The 14,385-nt window shown below is 37.8% G+C and overlaps 1 protein-coding gene across 1 annotated transcript in view; it reads left to right on the forward strand.

Moving 5' to 3' along the window:
• Positions 1 to 14,385, forward strand: part of RYR2 (ryanodine receptor 2 (cardiac)) — a 471,929-nt gene that overhangs the window by 190,662 nt on the left and 266,882 nt on the right. The window contains exons 6-8 of the mRNA XM_009893652.1: positions 9,154 to 9,228; positions 9,986 to 10,064; positions 11,166 to 11,278. Of these exons, the coding sequence (XP_009891954.1) occupies positions 9,154 to 9,228; positions 9,986 to 10,064; positions 11,166 to 11,278 (267 nt within the window). The remainder of the gene's footprint in view (positions 1 to 9,153; positions 9,229 to 9,985; positions 10,065 to 11,165; positions 11,279 to 14,385) is intronic.

Here is a 14,385-nt window from a genome sequence, read left to right on the forward strand (position 1 = left end):
CAGGGACCGATGTGAGACTAACCGGTCTGTAGTTCCCTGGGTCCTCCTTCTTGCCCTTTTTGAAGATTGGAGAGATGTCGGCCTTTCTCCAGTCCTCATGACCTTTCAAAGATGATGGAGAGTGGTGTAGCAATAACATCTGCCAGCTCTCTCAGCAATCATGGGTGCATCCCATCAGGGCCCATGGATTTATGAATGTCCAGCTTGGCCGAGTGGTCTCTGACCCGGTCCTCCTCAACTTAGGGAATATCTTCCTCTCTCCAGACCTTCCCCCTTGCCTCCAGGGTATGGGATTCATGAGGGACAGCTTTAGCAGTGAAGACCGAAGAAAAGAAGGCATTCAGTAACTCTGCCTTCTTTGTGTCTTCCACCGCAATGGCACCCAGCTCATTCATCAGTGGGCCTACATTTTCCCTAGTCTTCCTTTTCCTATTGATATACTGAAAGAATCTCTTCTTATTGTCTTTAACTGCAGTGGCCAAGCTGAGTTATGATTGAGCTTTGGCCCTTCTAATTTTCCCCCTACATAGCTTCGTTATATCTTGATAATTCTCATAAGTTGCCAACCCCCTTTTCCAGAGAATGTAAGCTTTCCTTTTATTCTTGAGGTCCAGCCAAAGCTCCCTATTTAGCGAGACTGGTCTTCTTTCTTGTCGGCTTGTTTTTTGAGCCATGGGGATGGCCTTCTCCTGTGCCTCTAAGACTACCTGCTTGAAGTAAGACCAGCCTTCCTGGGCGCCTTTGCCCTTCACAACTGCCTCCCAAGGGACACTCTCACCCATGGTCCTGAACAGGCTAAAGTCTGCCCTTCGGAAGTCCAAGGTGGCAGTTCTGCTGGCTCCTCGCCTTGCTTCACCCAGAACTGAAAATTCTACCATTTCATGATCGCTGTGCCCAAGACAACCCCCAACCTTTACATCCCCTACAAGACCTTCTCTGTTAACAAACAGTAGGTCCAGTAGGGCACTTCCCCTAGTTGGGTCCTTCACCAGCTGTGTGAGGAAGTTGTCTTCCGCACGCTGTAGGAACCTCCGGGTCTGCTGCCTCTCTGCGTGTAGTATTTCCAGCAGACATCTGGGAAGTTGAAGTCCCCCACGAGAACAAGGGCAAATGATCGTGAGACCTCTGCCAGCTGCTTATAGAATACTTCATCAGTTTCTACATCCTGATTAGGGGGTCTATAACAAACTCCCATCACGATGTCTGCTTTGTTGGCCTTCCCCTTAATTCTTATCCATACACACTCAACACTGTCATTCACACTGTTAAGTTCTAATAGTGATTCCAGTCTTTTCCAATGATTCCAGTCTTTTTAATATAGATAGTAAAATATCTCTATGCTCTTAACTGAATAAGACATACTCATGATTTTTATTGGCCAGCTGATTTATTCAGGTCCAGATTTTTATATGATATTTATATAAAGCATAATTACACATCATAATGCGGCTTTTAAAGAAGACATCCTTAGGAAACCCATAGTTTAGCTAAACTCTTTTGTGTTCTTTGGCTTGGCACGACACATAAAATAGGAGGTAACTGCTGATCATGTCAATGAAATAAACTTGTTTTGCTGCTTTTTTTTTTTTTTGTGTCACAGTGGCCATCATTATCTAATAGTAGATACCAGCAGAGTCATCAGTCATACTACCTGAATTTTTGCAGCACTTACTGTTTTGCAGTGAATTCCATGAATAAAAGCCAATCAGCTAAACAGTGATTTAAGTAAGGTGTAAAGATTAGAATATGTATAGCATATATAATGTCTTGATAGGTTCAACTCCCAGTTTGTTATTCCATTGTAACATGGTATATAGGCCACAGTGAGACAAGCGAAGAGGTTTTAGACCAGTTTGAATTTGCCCTTTGGTGTTCCTGCTATTTGATACAAGAGGGGTGAAGGAATATATTACCGCAATGCCGCGTGTCAGTGAATTGATTTACTTTGCATCTTTAAATTCTAAGCAACTAAATGCTGTGGGTTTGGTGCTAGCCACTGGAAATGGCAGCCCAAGAGCACAGTAATTGCAGGAGGGTATCATTAGCAGTTTTGGTAGAAGTTGTCAAGGCTTCTGGGCCAGGATGCGTTTACTTTTGAAAGGAAATTCTGTCTTTTTTGTGCCAAGATTTTTAAAGAAAACAGATATTTCTCTGAGCAAGAAGAACATGTAAAACTCCTTGGCTCACACTCTGTAGCTTTGTTTGTCGTTTTTACTGCTTGCAGCATTTTCAAATTCTCTGCTGCTGGGGATGTAATTTCCCAGTGTTGCTATTCCAAGTGTGAATTGTTTAGTTTTACCTGAATAATCTTGTCTCACAAGCCTTCTAGCTCCGTTCAAGGGTTATTTCACAAGTTCTGCAGTGACTCAGCCTGTTTCCACACATTCTGTTTTCTTCAGTTCTTGGGGTTTTCTGGGCTCTTTGGCCAGCATTCATCCCACAGAACTGAAATGCCTGACTTAAAGCCGTGGATATATTAAGCTCCCTGTGTAACCACAAGCAGAAGCATAGGTATCATCAGAGTTACTCAGATTTAGGTAAGCTGAATTAATGTCCAAAAGTGCCTTTTTATCTCCGCTGGCTGTTTAGTTGCCTTAGGCTAAATTAATCTGAGTTTCTTGAGAACAAAACACAAATTATTTTATGCTGATATTAAGAGAACGAGCCCTCCTGCGCTTTCTAGCTGGCTGTTGCCTAGTATTAGAAAGAAGCTCTTGTTAGTCATCTGAAGTTATGTTCAGTGTGAAAAAAATTTAGGCAGTGATGATATAATTGTGGTGAGTAAGAGGTCTCATGGAACACTTACCTGTGGTGGTCTCCAATTCTAGTCAGCTTGTAGGACTGCATCATCAGAGAAATACTGGCCTCCATCAGCATTGGTCTAGAACAGATTAAAAATTGCATATTAATAATGACATAAATAGATGAGTAGTTTTTCGCATTGCTATGGAAACATCATTTTGTGCATCCTCTCCCCTACAGAAATGGTTGTAGCATCACGCAAATATTTGTGTAGAACCATAGTGAGATGGTTTTAGACTGTGGGACATCCTTCCTTCCTATTCCTCCCAGTTCCTTTTAGTCTTTTTACAGTTTCTTTCGCTTCGTTGTTAATTCTGCCATCATGGAGTTTTCCTTCTCCTGAGTGAGGACTCAAAGGCTTTCATGTTCTACACTTATTCCACATTCTTTCAGTACTTTTCATTCGGTCTTGCAGATTACTAAATGGGAGTCTAATTTGCTTAAATGCAGGAAGTCGTAAAGAATTATATATAAACAAAGCACGTGTTCCTCATTGTGAACTCAGTTTTCTTTCTAAAGAACCAGCTCGGGTTAAATACTTGTATTAGCCTGCAGGTTTAAAAATGTTCATCAGCCTCTTGGAAAAAAGGCATTGAAACCAACAGCCTTCCATCTCTGGTTTTGACACAGGTAGTTTCTGACTGGGAACAGCGAGTCCAGAGCCTAAATAAACTTTTACTCGGAATGCATGGTAGTTGAATTTTTTTCAAGCCAATACTTGTGGTCAGACCCACATTTCCTATTTGATTTCTCTTTCTAATGGATCAGAACATAATTTCAGAATGTAATGACTGCTCCTGAATGGGAAATTAGACAGCCCCAATGTGAGTCCCAGGGAAGGGACTTTGAGAAGGTTCCATCACTGGTGGGTGCAATTTCCTGCTTGGTTTATTTTTGTGGTGGTGATGTTTTTTAATTCAAAAAGGTTTAAAGGAGGTAACTGTAGAATATTCTCTGTTCAATTATGTACTTCTAGTTATACATTTGAACTAAATGTCTAGGACTAGAGATAAGATTTTTTTTTTTTCCTTGTTCTGTAGTTTTCTAACAGTATAAATGTTAGAAATATTCTGTGGAGCTTCATGAAACACAGTTGTGATGGAGAAAATAATACTTTTGCATTTATATTTTCAAATGTTTTTATGTGGAAGTATAGGTGTCCTCTGACATGCTGTTGTCTCCAAGATCTATTTTAAGTGACAGATGGCTGTCATTAGTGGAAACAATTAACTTTTCCCCTTATCCAAACATGTAATGATGTTTAAATATGAAAGTCGGCAATATTTTTAATTTAAATACTAAGTTTATGTGTTTTGAAATCACTGTTCCATTATTAGATGCTGCAGTTTTAATCTGCTGTCAGCATTTTAAGTCTGTGACAACAATAAGTTCAGTAAGCATTGATTTCCCAGTTGGCTTTGGCAATAAATTGTTAACTTAGGCTTTGTTTCAGAGGCTTGCTCCATTTTAATGAAGTGCTTTAAAGGACATTGTTTTACTCCTGTGTACATATGAGATAGCTACTAAAAGTTGTATGTGAAACTTTTAATGTTATCTTGCAGTATTTGTCTTGGAAAATGTTTGTGAAGAAAAACAGGGAGTACACTGCTTCTTTTACTGTACAGCTGCTCTCACATGTTAAAAATTTTTAGTGCCGTGAAAATAGTTGTGTAGTATTTTTTCAGAAACCCATTCAGAGCATTACTGAGTGGTCCTAAGTTCCATCTAGACCATTTGTGCTGGTGTTTCCTGTGGCTGGGTCTGGGGCACAGGGGAAATACCAAGCTAAGCAACTGGTTGCAATTAGGTCATAATTTACCATTACTCTAAATTATGTGGATTGCATTTTTAAAGGATTTACTAGTGATGTCTTGTAGTTTATTGTTTCACATGATTTTTTTAAAATTTTTCTGAAGTCCATCAAAACTATAATTCCTCACAATCTAGTCTTTGTAATGTTGTTTTCTCTATAGCAGGTGCCACGAATTCCATTCTGCTGTTATGGATTCATCATGGAAAGGGGCAGGAAAAGCGATTGCATGGTTCTTAAAAACTCACTGTGTTATCTTGTATGATTGTCTAGAGAGTGTGCTTCATTTTCTGTGTTCTTGTGACACATTCAGTATTTTTAAATTGCTTTCATGGGTTACTAAATTGTCTGAATAGCCACATGCTAAGTGCAGTGGCTGTTAGGTTTTCTCAAGCATTAGATTTCTGAAAAATGGCAATGTTATGAAAGCTTTGTCTGTACACACAAAAAAACCACTGAAATAACTATCCTGTTTAATTACATGCTTTCACATGCTTTCACCTCTGGTACCTCCCTGAAGTTTATAGCTTTTTCCCTTTTCATACATTTGGAGCTTGTGTAGACCTCTGAAGAAAAGTCAGCAAAGCAACGTCGGCATTCGCTTGCAGTAGAGCACTATTTTTTTCTAAGAAGTTTTTTCTGTAGTAGAAATAGGGCTGTTCTCTTGAAAAGAATGGAAAGGTAATGGCTCTTCAACTCAAAATCTCCTTAGGTGCCACAGGGTATCCACTAGTCTCTAAAAATTCTCATCGTAAGTGAGGTTCCCAGAAGCACAGATGGCTCCAGAACACTTGTTCAATGTCACCATGATTAATTTCCTGCAGCTTCTCATGTATGGCCACAAGTGTAGCAATGCAGCCATAGCCACAGTGATGGAAGTTCTACTGTGTGAATTAACGTTGATGAAATACCTGTTTTAATCTGTCAGGTGATTGCGTGTCTGTACATGTGGCAGTTGTGTATATACAAAATTGTAGAGGTATAAAGGGTTTGTTGAGTTACCTATAACATATCTTCCTGCAGGGTTGGTGTTAGTAGTCTGGTCTAACAATGCATTGAACTTGAACGCTGTTTATATATTTTGAATGCTAATTTCTTCAGCTCTAATTGTTGTTGTATTCTAAATTGCCTTTGCTTCGGCAATGGTTTTTGGGTAATGAGAATTACTCCAAATTAATCTTGTATTCCAGCTGCAGAAATATTAGACTAGAGATGGGTAGTCTATATAAAATTTTCACAAGCAGTGTGAATGCGCCGTATATGCTTTCAGTCACTTTTCAATTGCTTTCAATTGCCCTATATGCTTTGCAATCAACTGACTATAGTGTTTACCAATTTCGGAACTGGTTTCAAGTCTAATTCTAAATCCCAGCTTCTTGGAGGATGAAATGAGGAGAATAACATGTGTTCATGTAATCGGCACTCCTGAATGGCCTAGCTTGTAGAACTTCAATGGATAAATTCTACTTTGAACATAAACGTGTTTTTCTCCAGCCTGGTTTTATTCAGGGAATGTATTGTCCAACTTAGAAATTACTCTGAGAATTGGAAATTAAAAGCCTAAAGCAAGGAAGACCCATGATAAATAGTGTGGTTGTTAGAAACTTGCTTGCATTATAATGCCATTCATATATTTGTACAAAAATCTGTGGGTATTATGCATTGAATTAGTCAGGATTGTGGCTTCCAAAAAGTCTTACTTGCAGTAACTTCTGAAATATCATTTGAATATTACTATGAACTTGGTAAAACTTCAGTGGCACACCTCATCCTGGAATGTTGCATCTTTGCCATAATTGTTAACTTTTAAATTTCTTTTATTTTAATTTTATTTTAATCTGGAAAAATTACAGTTGTCTGCAACTTTCTAGGTAGGAATGGATTATTTTGAAAATCAGAGACTTTCATTAGACAATCGTGGCCCAACAGCTACTTACTATGCAGTTTCTGGCATAATGATAAAAGCTGCATATTCAGTTATGAAATGAGCCTTTAAAATAGGAAATTAACTTCTATATGTTTGCACATATCCTGGAAGGCAGGCTCCAAAATGGAAGGCAAGTTCCATAGTACTAGCTTTCTCTTTCAGTCTCTCCTGTGTTTTTCTGTGGTTTATGTTTTCACTTTTCCTCCGTGTGAACGGCTTGATTATAATTGCCTCTCAGAAACCTTTAAGTGGAAAATCCTTGAAATGTTTTTTGCAACTCCTTGTTTTCTGTCTAAGAAACAGAAACAGCAAACTTGCATTTTTTAATGGGCAAAATAATTTTGTTTAAAAATAATTACTTTAATGCTCTTGGGAAAAATTACCCAAAAAACCCACTCCCCTGTTTTTCACAAAAGTAATTGAATTTTTTATGAGCCAATCTTTCTCCTGTTTGGCTACAAAAGGGCATTTAACAAAATAGATGCTAGACAGACAAATCAGTATGTCCAAAACAAGGGCAAGCTAACATAGCTGTGATTTTGTTGATCGCACTGTTCTTCTCGTCTTTTGTGAAACAGGCAACCAAATCTCTGTTAGAGATCAAATTCATGGCTAGTAAGACATACTAATTTTGATAAAAATATCAGTGAAATTTTGAACTTCTGTCCATATTAGTGACTTTGGTTGGCTGTTGATAAAGCTTCTGGGCAAATCTGAAATGCTGGTAAGGCAGTATGTTCACAGCAGTTTTTCCTCTCTTCCCCAGTGTGAGGAGCAGCAGACATTCAGCATTCATCTTTGGCATAATGGGCCTGACATTATCAAATGTCTCATTCTTTCCTTGTGCCTTCAGAAAAAGTGGTGGTATTAATGGTAGTTCAAAGCCAAATCTTCATGTCTTACTGTCAAGACTGTGTCTGTGACAAAGACCATGACTTTTATTCTTTCTTAATAAAAAGTTTATGTCATTCAGTCTTCCAGAGAGATTATTGAATGTGCCTCCCTGCATTTTGACTGCTATGCAGTTTGTTGAAAGTCAAAATATACCTTGCGTCCATCAGGATGCTCTCTTCTCAATAAAGATAAAAGCCAGAAATTCCTGGAAGTTTCTTCAAAGGCCTAAAATTATTTTTTTTTTAAGTGCTTGCTTTTTCACCAGCTATTAATTTTTTTTTTTTTTTCTCTTGACCAAGTAACTCAAAGATCAACAAGTATTATGCTAGTGGATAAGAGCTAAAGGAGGACAACCAGTAAATGAGGAGGGGAAATAATTGTGTGTTGCCACCATAGCCATTCAGTTAAATTGATCTTCAGCACTGAAATGAAGCTGCCAGAGAGATAACATAGTATGATTGTTTCCAATTTATTCTGTAATGAATCTGATGCTCCAGTCAAACAGAAGGTCAGTTTACTGTGATAAAAGAAAGGGTATAAATGCTGTGTATAAGAAATTAAATTAGGAATCCTATATGAAAGAATAATGCTGCTTATGGAGTTGTCACATTTATAGACTCAAACCCATGTATTTATTGATGTTGCTTGAAGAGTGTGATGTGCATAATGTTACATGAGATGTTCTGTCAGAGGAATGTGGACTTAGGGTTTTGACAGTGTCTTGTCTGACAGTTTCTCCTCCTGACCAATGTCAGTCAGCTGCATCTCAGTCTAAGGAGCAGAAGTTGAAATTTTGCTCATGCTTTAACAAAATGTGTTTATTCTTTCATGAGTGGTTAAACTGAGTACAGATAAATAGAAACTGTAATGAAAATATTGTGAAAAAAATGGTGGCAGTTGCTTGGGATAAAAGTGAATTTTATTACTTTAATTTTCTTTCACTCGATTTATGCTGCATTTCTCAAGAGGAACATTTACTCGGGCATAATTTCCGAATTTTCAGAACAGCCAAATCCTGTTGAGTTAGCTTGGATGTCTTTGAGCACTTACTTGGCCTAGCAGATAAAGATCTCTGTCTGATAGTATTTAAAGACTGTAGGAGCAAGCAGTCTGGAGGTTGATGATCTTCAATGTGGTTGACATATCATTAATACTTCCTCGTAAAACAGGGATAGTACTCCAGAAGCTTCCTCTGCATACCTTCTGTATAGAAAAGTATATAATTTGGAGGGCAAGTGAGTGAATATGGAGAGATTTAACATACATAAGGGTGTAGAGGGTGCTGTGACACACATCAAAACTGCTCTTCTCTAGAGGCTGCCTGTTTTCAGCCCAAGGAAGAAGGATTCAAGCTTCTGAAATACATTTTATACCAAATTGGTGGCAGTATGAAGTACACCATTTTCCCTCATCAGTGAATTGAGCACTTTTGTTAGAAAAAGTCAGTAGCTTCTAGATTCGCCTGTCCAAATTCTACCGTAGATCTGTCCCAAGGACTTAAAAGGTCGATATATTATGAGCCAATCAAAAGTAAAGAGAACACACTCATAAAGTTACCTTCTTGAACTAATCCCTGAATAGCGTTTTATCAAGAGATAGACTTCTCTGTCACAAGGCAAATACAGATTGTCCAGAGATTGATGAGGATTTCTTTTTTCTTTCTCAAAAGGCCTGATTTTTATTACAACGAACCACTATATCCCTTCTCTTTATCTTTCAGTCTGCACAAGGTGGCGGTCATCGAACACTACTCTATGGGCATGCAATCCTGCTGCGCCATTCCTACAGCGGCATGGTATGTAACCGGAGCGGAGTTGATAGCAGCAATGATTTCTTTTTTAGTATGAAAGTTATGTTGGAAAGTGCCCAGACTATTGCCATTTACCAATATCTGGAGAATTATTCACATCAAAGAGGCATTTTCACCTGTGGTTAATGGAAACCTTTGTGAAGGGTAGATGCTTGGAGGTACAAAACCAGGCTAGTCATATCTGGGTAAGTGCTAAAACTAAGTCTGGCTCCATAGTTATGAGTTCTCTGTTTGTCAGTCTATTTTGAGTTGGTGATTTCTCATTTCTTTTCACTTGGATATTGCATAAGCTGCGACTGAATCCACAGCTGGCATCTGGCTGACAACCTGAACATATGTTGTAGACTGAGCAGTAAAGGAAATTCCTTCTTGCACATATTTTGGACAGAAGCCTTACTCTTCAATTTCCTGATGAATTATATGGGTTCCAATCTCCTTAACTACAAGTGAGCCTTCATGGCACTGAACTTCAGTGCAACCAGCTCCTTTTTTTCCACTCTCGCTGTTCCTGTCTCAGTGGAAAGATAGCCTGGATAGACAGAGAGGTTATTTTAGATCATATATCTTTGTCAAGTTTCCTTGAGTGCCATTCAGTTTATCAGGCATGTGTGTTCTTGATAGTAACTAGTGGGGATAACTTAAGAATAGCTAATTCTGTGTTAATAGGTTGATGGCTTTTTATATTTCAGTGGATTATCAGGCATGAGCAGAACTAGTAATGCATGCTTTTTTCTTTTGGTAGTATCTATGCTGCCTCTCTACATCTCGATCTTCAATGGATAAGCTGGCATTTGATGTAGGATTGCAAGAGGACACAACAGGTAAACAGTAGTTTGAAAGACTATGTAATGAAGAATACTTTTAGTCTAAAAATCAGAACAGATAACTATACATATAAATCATGTAAAAATTAAGACCATTCTGAAGACTAAAGAAACAAAACCTAATATTTCTGTTTTACACGTTCAGTATCTTATCTTTACATTTTCTAATAGATTATGTAATTTCTTTTCTATGAGATATAAGCATGTCTATTGATATTTAAATATAAATTTATAATATTGAATAAAAGTAAAGGAATATTCCCCAGTTGTTATTCCTGTAGAAGTCTTCTGCTGAAAATGTTTTAAACTTGTATTATTTTAAATAAAGACTCCATTAAAGTTTTAGAACTGCTGGTAACTTGGGATTTGTATTTTTAAGACAGATAATAAGTTTGCTTGTTTTTTAAAGACTTGCTCTAGCTAGGAGTAGTAGTAGTAATAACGGCAACAATTGAACAGTTCCAAGATCAAAGAGATTTTTTTTTTTCTGAAAAGTATGCTTTTCATTCAAGAAGTATATCTGAAAGCGAGGTTTATCATTGGAACAAAATTTGTGACTTTAATACTTATAAATGGGTAGTTAGAAACACTTAACAGTCAGTAGAAGTGGAAGAACATAATTGAGTTTGGATTTATGAAATCTTTCAAATATTATTTTAAGAAATACTGTAGATGCTTATTTTTATTCCCTTTAGTGGTGGGTAGCTCCTTCTCCTTAGGACTTCTTTGTCCTAATTCTCAGCAGATGTTCTTTGATGTCTTTCTCAGAACCTGGAGCAAATGTAACAAGGAAGCTCTTTAGCAAAAGCAGCCTGGACCAGGTTGCCTAGAGAACACAGAGAGCCACCTCCTTATTCAACTCTGGAATAATTGTCCAGAGCCCTTGCTGTCTTCTGCATGCGTGTATTATTTACAGCTGAGTTTCTGACAAGGTGGTGCAGGAATGATGTTAGTTATTGAAAACACATGGATGCTTGGTTTACCCAACTGAAAACTAGGTCAGAATTTTAGCTTTGCGATAAATGTGGAAGTAATGGCAACAATTTTGGCCATTTTCTTTCTGATTTCTTTCTCTGCTGTTACTCAATAATGGTATAGGTGAGGCATGCTGGTGGACCATCCATCCTGCTTCCAAGCAACGATCAGAAGGAGAAAAAGTGCGTGTTGGAGATGATCTTATTTTAGTCAGTGTCTCTTCAGAAAGGTATTTGGTAAGTTCTGTAACAGTATCTGGTCAGTTCTTCCTCTGCAGAAAAAACAGTTGATAAAGGCGTTATACTAAAGTCTGTTTTACATTTCCATCTCCACAAACGTACAGCTTAAGGTGTTTAAACTGGTATTAGATACCATTTTGCAAACCAAGATACTGAAGCTCTGGAAAGTGTGAAATTGATATGTGACTAATCTAATTTGTGTTCATTTCAATAATGGAATAGAAGTTGAAAAATTTAGTAAAGAAGAAAAAAAGAAAATACGGAAAAGAGAAATCTGTCCAAATTGTATAATTGAGGTGTTCACAGTTCCTGTGAGTGTTCGGAGGTTAACAGCACTATCATACAAGAATTAAAACTTTATACCAAAATGTTGGAATGTTTAACTTGGGTACATAGCATTTTGTGGGCTTTAAAAGGTCCATATTTTCTTAAGAATTATGACAGCGTAATACAGCTACTAGCATGTTATAATTAAAAATAATTAAAATAATAAAATATAATTTAAATATTTTAAAATTTTCTGTGGTAGCTGCTTTTTATCACTTTCTTCCTCATCAAAGTATCTCACATTTGTTCTCTTATGAAACTCTTCAATGCTTTAAGATTAATTTCTTTTTGTGTTCTTGGTGTTGCAAGCACCTGAACTATTCTATGCGGTGGTGGTGGTGGTGGGAAAAGTGAAAATAAGAAGAAACTCAATCTGCTGGTAGCTTCTGTAAAATCAGCCCCAGTGATGTGGCAAATGTAGCTATAACTGAAAAAAGGATCTTTAAAGAGGAAGTGTTTTTAGCTTTGTCAAGAGGACTGTCTCAGATCCGCATATAACATTAAAGTTTATTCACTATTATTCACTTTTTTTGATGCTATGAAACATAATTTCTGAAAGTTTTTACAGTATTTAGAAAAAGAAGAGCTTAACGAGACTTTAAAATAATGGGGTTTTTCTTTTTGATAAAATGGAAAATATTCTCCCTTTTGGAAACACATAGAAAAATGAGAATATAGTTATTAGAATATAATTGTAACTTCTAATTAGAAGTTCAGTAACTCATTTAAAGAGTTATTTTTTGTAAGTAGATATTCTGACAACTTTACGTTTTAAAATTATTTTTAATAACTACTTTGGTGAGAATTCTGATTACACTTCCTGGAAAAGCAACTTTTTGTGTACAAAATTGATAAATCTGATTTATGAAAAGGTTTTATTCAAAGACGTTGAATTTTTTTGAAATTCATTGAATTGTTGAATTGGATTGCTAAAGTTGAATTTTGCTCCAAATGGCGTCTCTGTGCAGGTATATGCCTGAACTCATACTTTCTGCCCTCTAATTAGCTAAGTCAGCTCAGCCTTTATATCATTTAGGGTTTGTACCTCACCTGTTGATTCTCAAGGCTGTCATACGTACTTTTATACGGCAAGAGACATGATGCTGACTGCAAGGACTGATTTTCCTCAACATGTGATGTTAATGCGTGTACTATGTCTTCCATGCAAAATATCAATATACTAAAAATTAATTATATTTTCAGTGTAGAGAGAAATGACACAAATCTACATTCTTGATATTTTAATCTCTGTATTATAGCCTTACAATGGTTTAGACCTAGATTTTAATGAATAGTTATTAAACCTATTTCGGTTATTCAGCTCTGGTTTGATAGTAAGAAGGAGCAAGGATTCAGAAAATTAATTTTGCTCTTACATACGCTTACCCTCACATTTTTATGAACAGATGTTTTTTCAGACTAAATTAAGAGCTGGTGAACTAAGTAGCTTGACAATTAAAAATATTTGTGGTTTTGCTACCTACTTAGTAGTTATTGCTTTATTTACAGTGCTAATATAATGCTTTTATGAAAAGTCAAGCAGTTGATAAAGACTGAATTAGCCAGTTACCAATGAGTGAATATTTTTAATGAAAGCTGTCTCTCCATCTTAAACTATTAGTCTTAATCCATTTGGCCGTGTACAAAATAACTTCAAAGGATGTACCTTTGGAAATAATCACAGTGTTTTCATTTTGAGTGCAGTGTCATGCTATAGCCCTTATTTTTACAACACTTAAAAGGAATGTAGCAACTGATACATAGTTAGGATTGTGGAGAGCTGAAATTTTTAGGAATCCACTTGGATAGTGAGACCAAATAGTCTCTCCTGAATCCAGTTGAAGAACGCTTTTTCTGCGGGTCAGGAGTCCCTCAGATAGATTCCTTGATAGAGAGTGACGTTCAGCAGAATGCTCAGAGTTAGGTTTATGTACATTGTGTACTTACCTTTTCCTAAGGTTTTAACTGTAAGTTTTCTATCACAGAATCACAGAATGGTTAGGGTTGGAAGGGACCTCTGGAGACCATCTAGTCCAACCCCCCCGCCAGAGCAGGGTCACCTACAACAGATTGCACAGGACAGCGTCCAGGCGGGTTTTGAATGTCTCCAGAGTGGGAGACTCCACAACCTCTCTGGGCAGCCTGTTCCAGTGCTCCACTACCCTCAAAGTAAAGAAGTTCCTCCTCATGTTAAGATGGAACTTCCTATGTTCAAGCTTGTGCCCATTACCCCTAGTCCCATCACTGGGCACCACTGAAAAAAGACTGCTCCCATCCCGCTGGCATCTTCCCATTAAGTATTTGTAAGTATTAATAAGATCCCCCCTCAATCTTCTTTTCTCTAGAATAAAGAGACCCAAGTCCCTCAGCCTTTCCTCATATGAGAGATGCTCCAATCCCCTAATCATCTTTGTGGCCCGTTGCTGGACCCTCTCCAGCAGATCCCTGTCCTTCTTGAACTGGGGAGCCCAGAACTGGACACAGTACTCCAGATGCGGTCTCACCAGGGCAGAGTAGAGGGGGAGGATGACCTCCCTCGACCTGCTGGCCACACTCTTCTTGATGCACCCCAGGATGCCATTCGCCTTCTTGGCCGCCAGGGCACATTGCTGGCTCATGGTCATCCTGTTGTCCACCAGGACTCCCAGGTCCCTCTCCACAGAGCTGCTCTCCAAGAGGTCAGCCCCCAACCTGTACTGGTGCATGGGGTTATTCCTCCCCAGATGCAGCACCCTACACTTCCCCTTGTTGAATTTCATCAGGTTTCTCTCTGCCCA

This window comes from Charadrius vociferus, unplaced genomic scaffold, assembly GCF_000708025.1.
Source record: "Charadrius vociferus isolate BGI_N301 unplaced genomic scaffold, ASM70802v2 scaffold309, whole genome shotgun sequence".
NCBI classification, from domain to species: Eukaryota; Metazoa; Chordata; class Aves; order Charadriiformes; family Charadriidae; genus Charadrius; species Charadrius vociferus.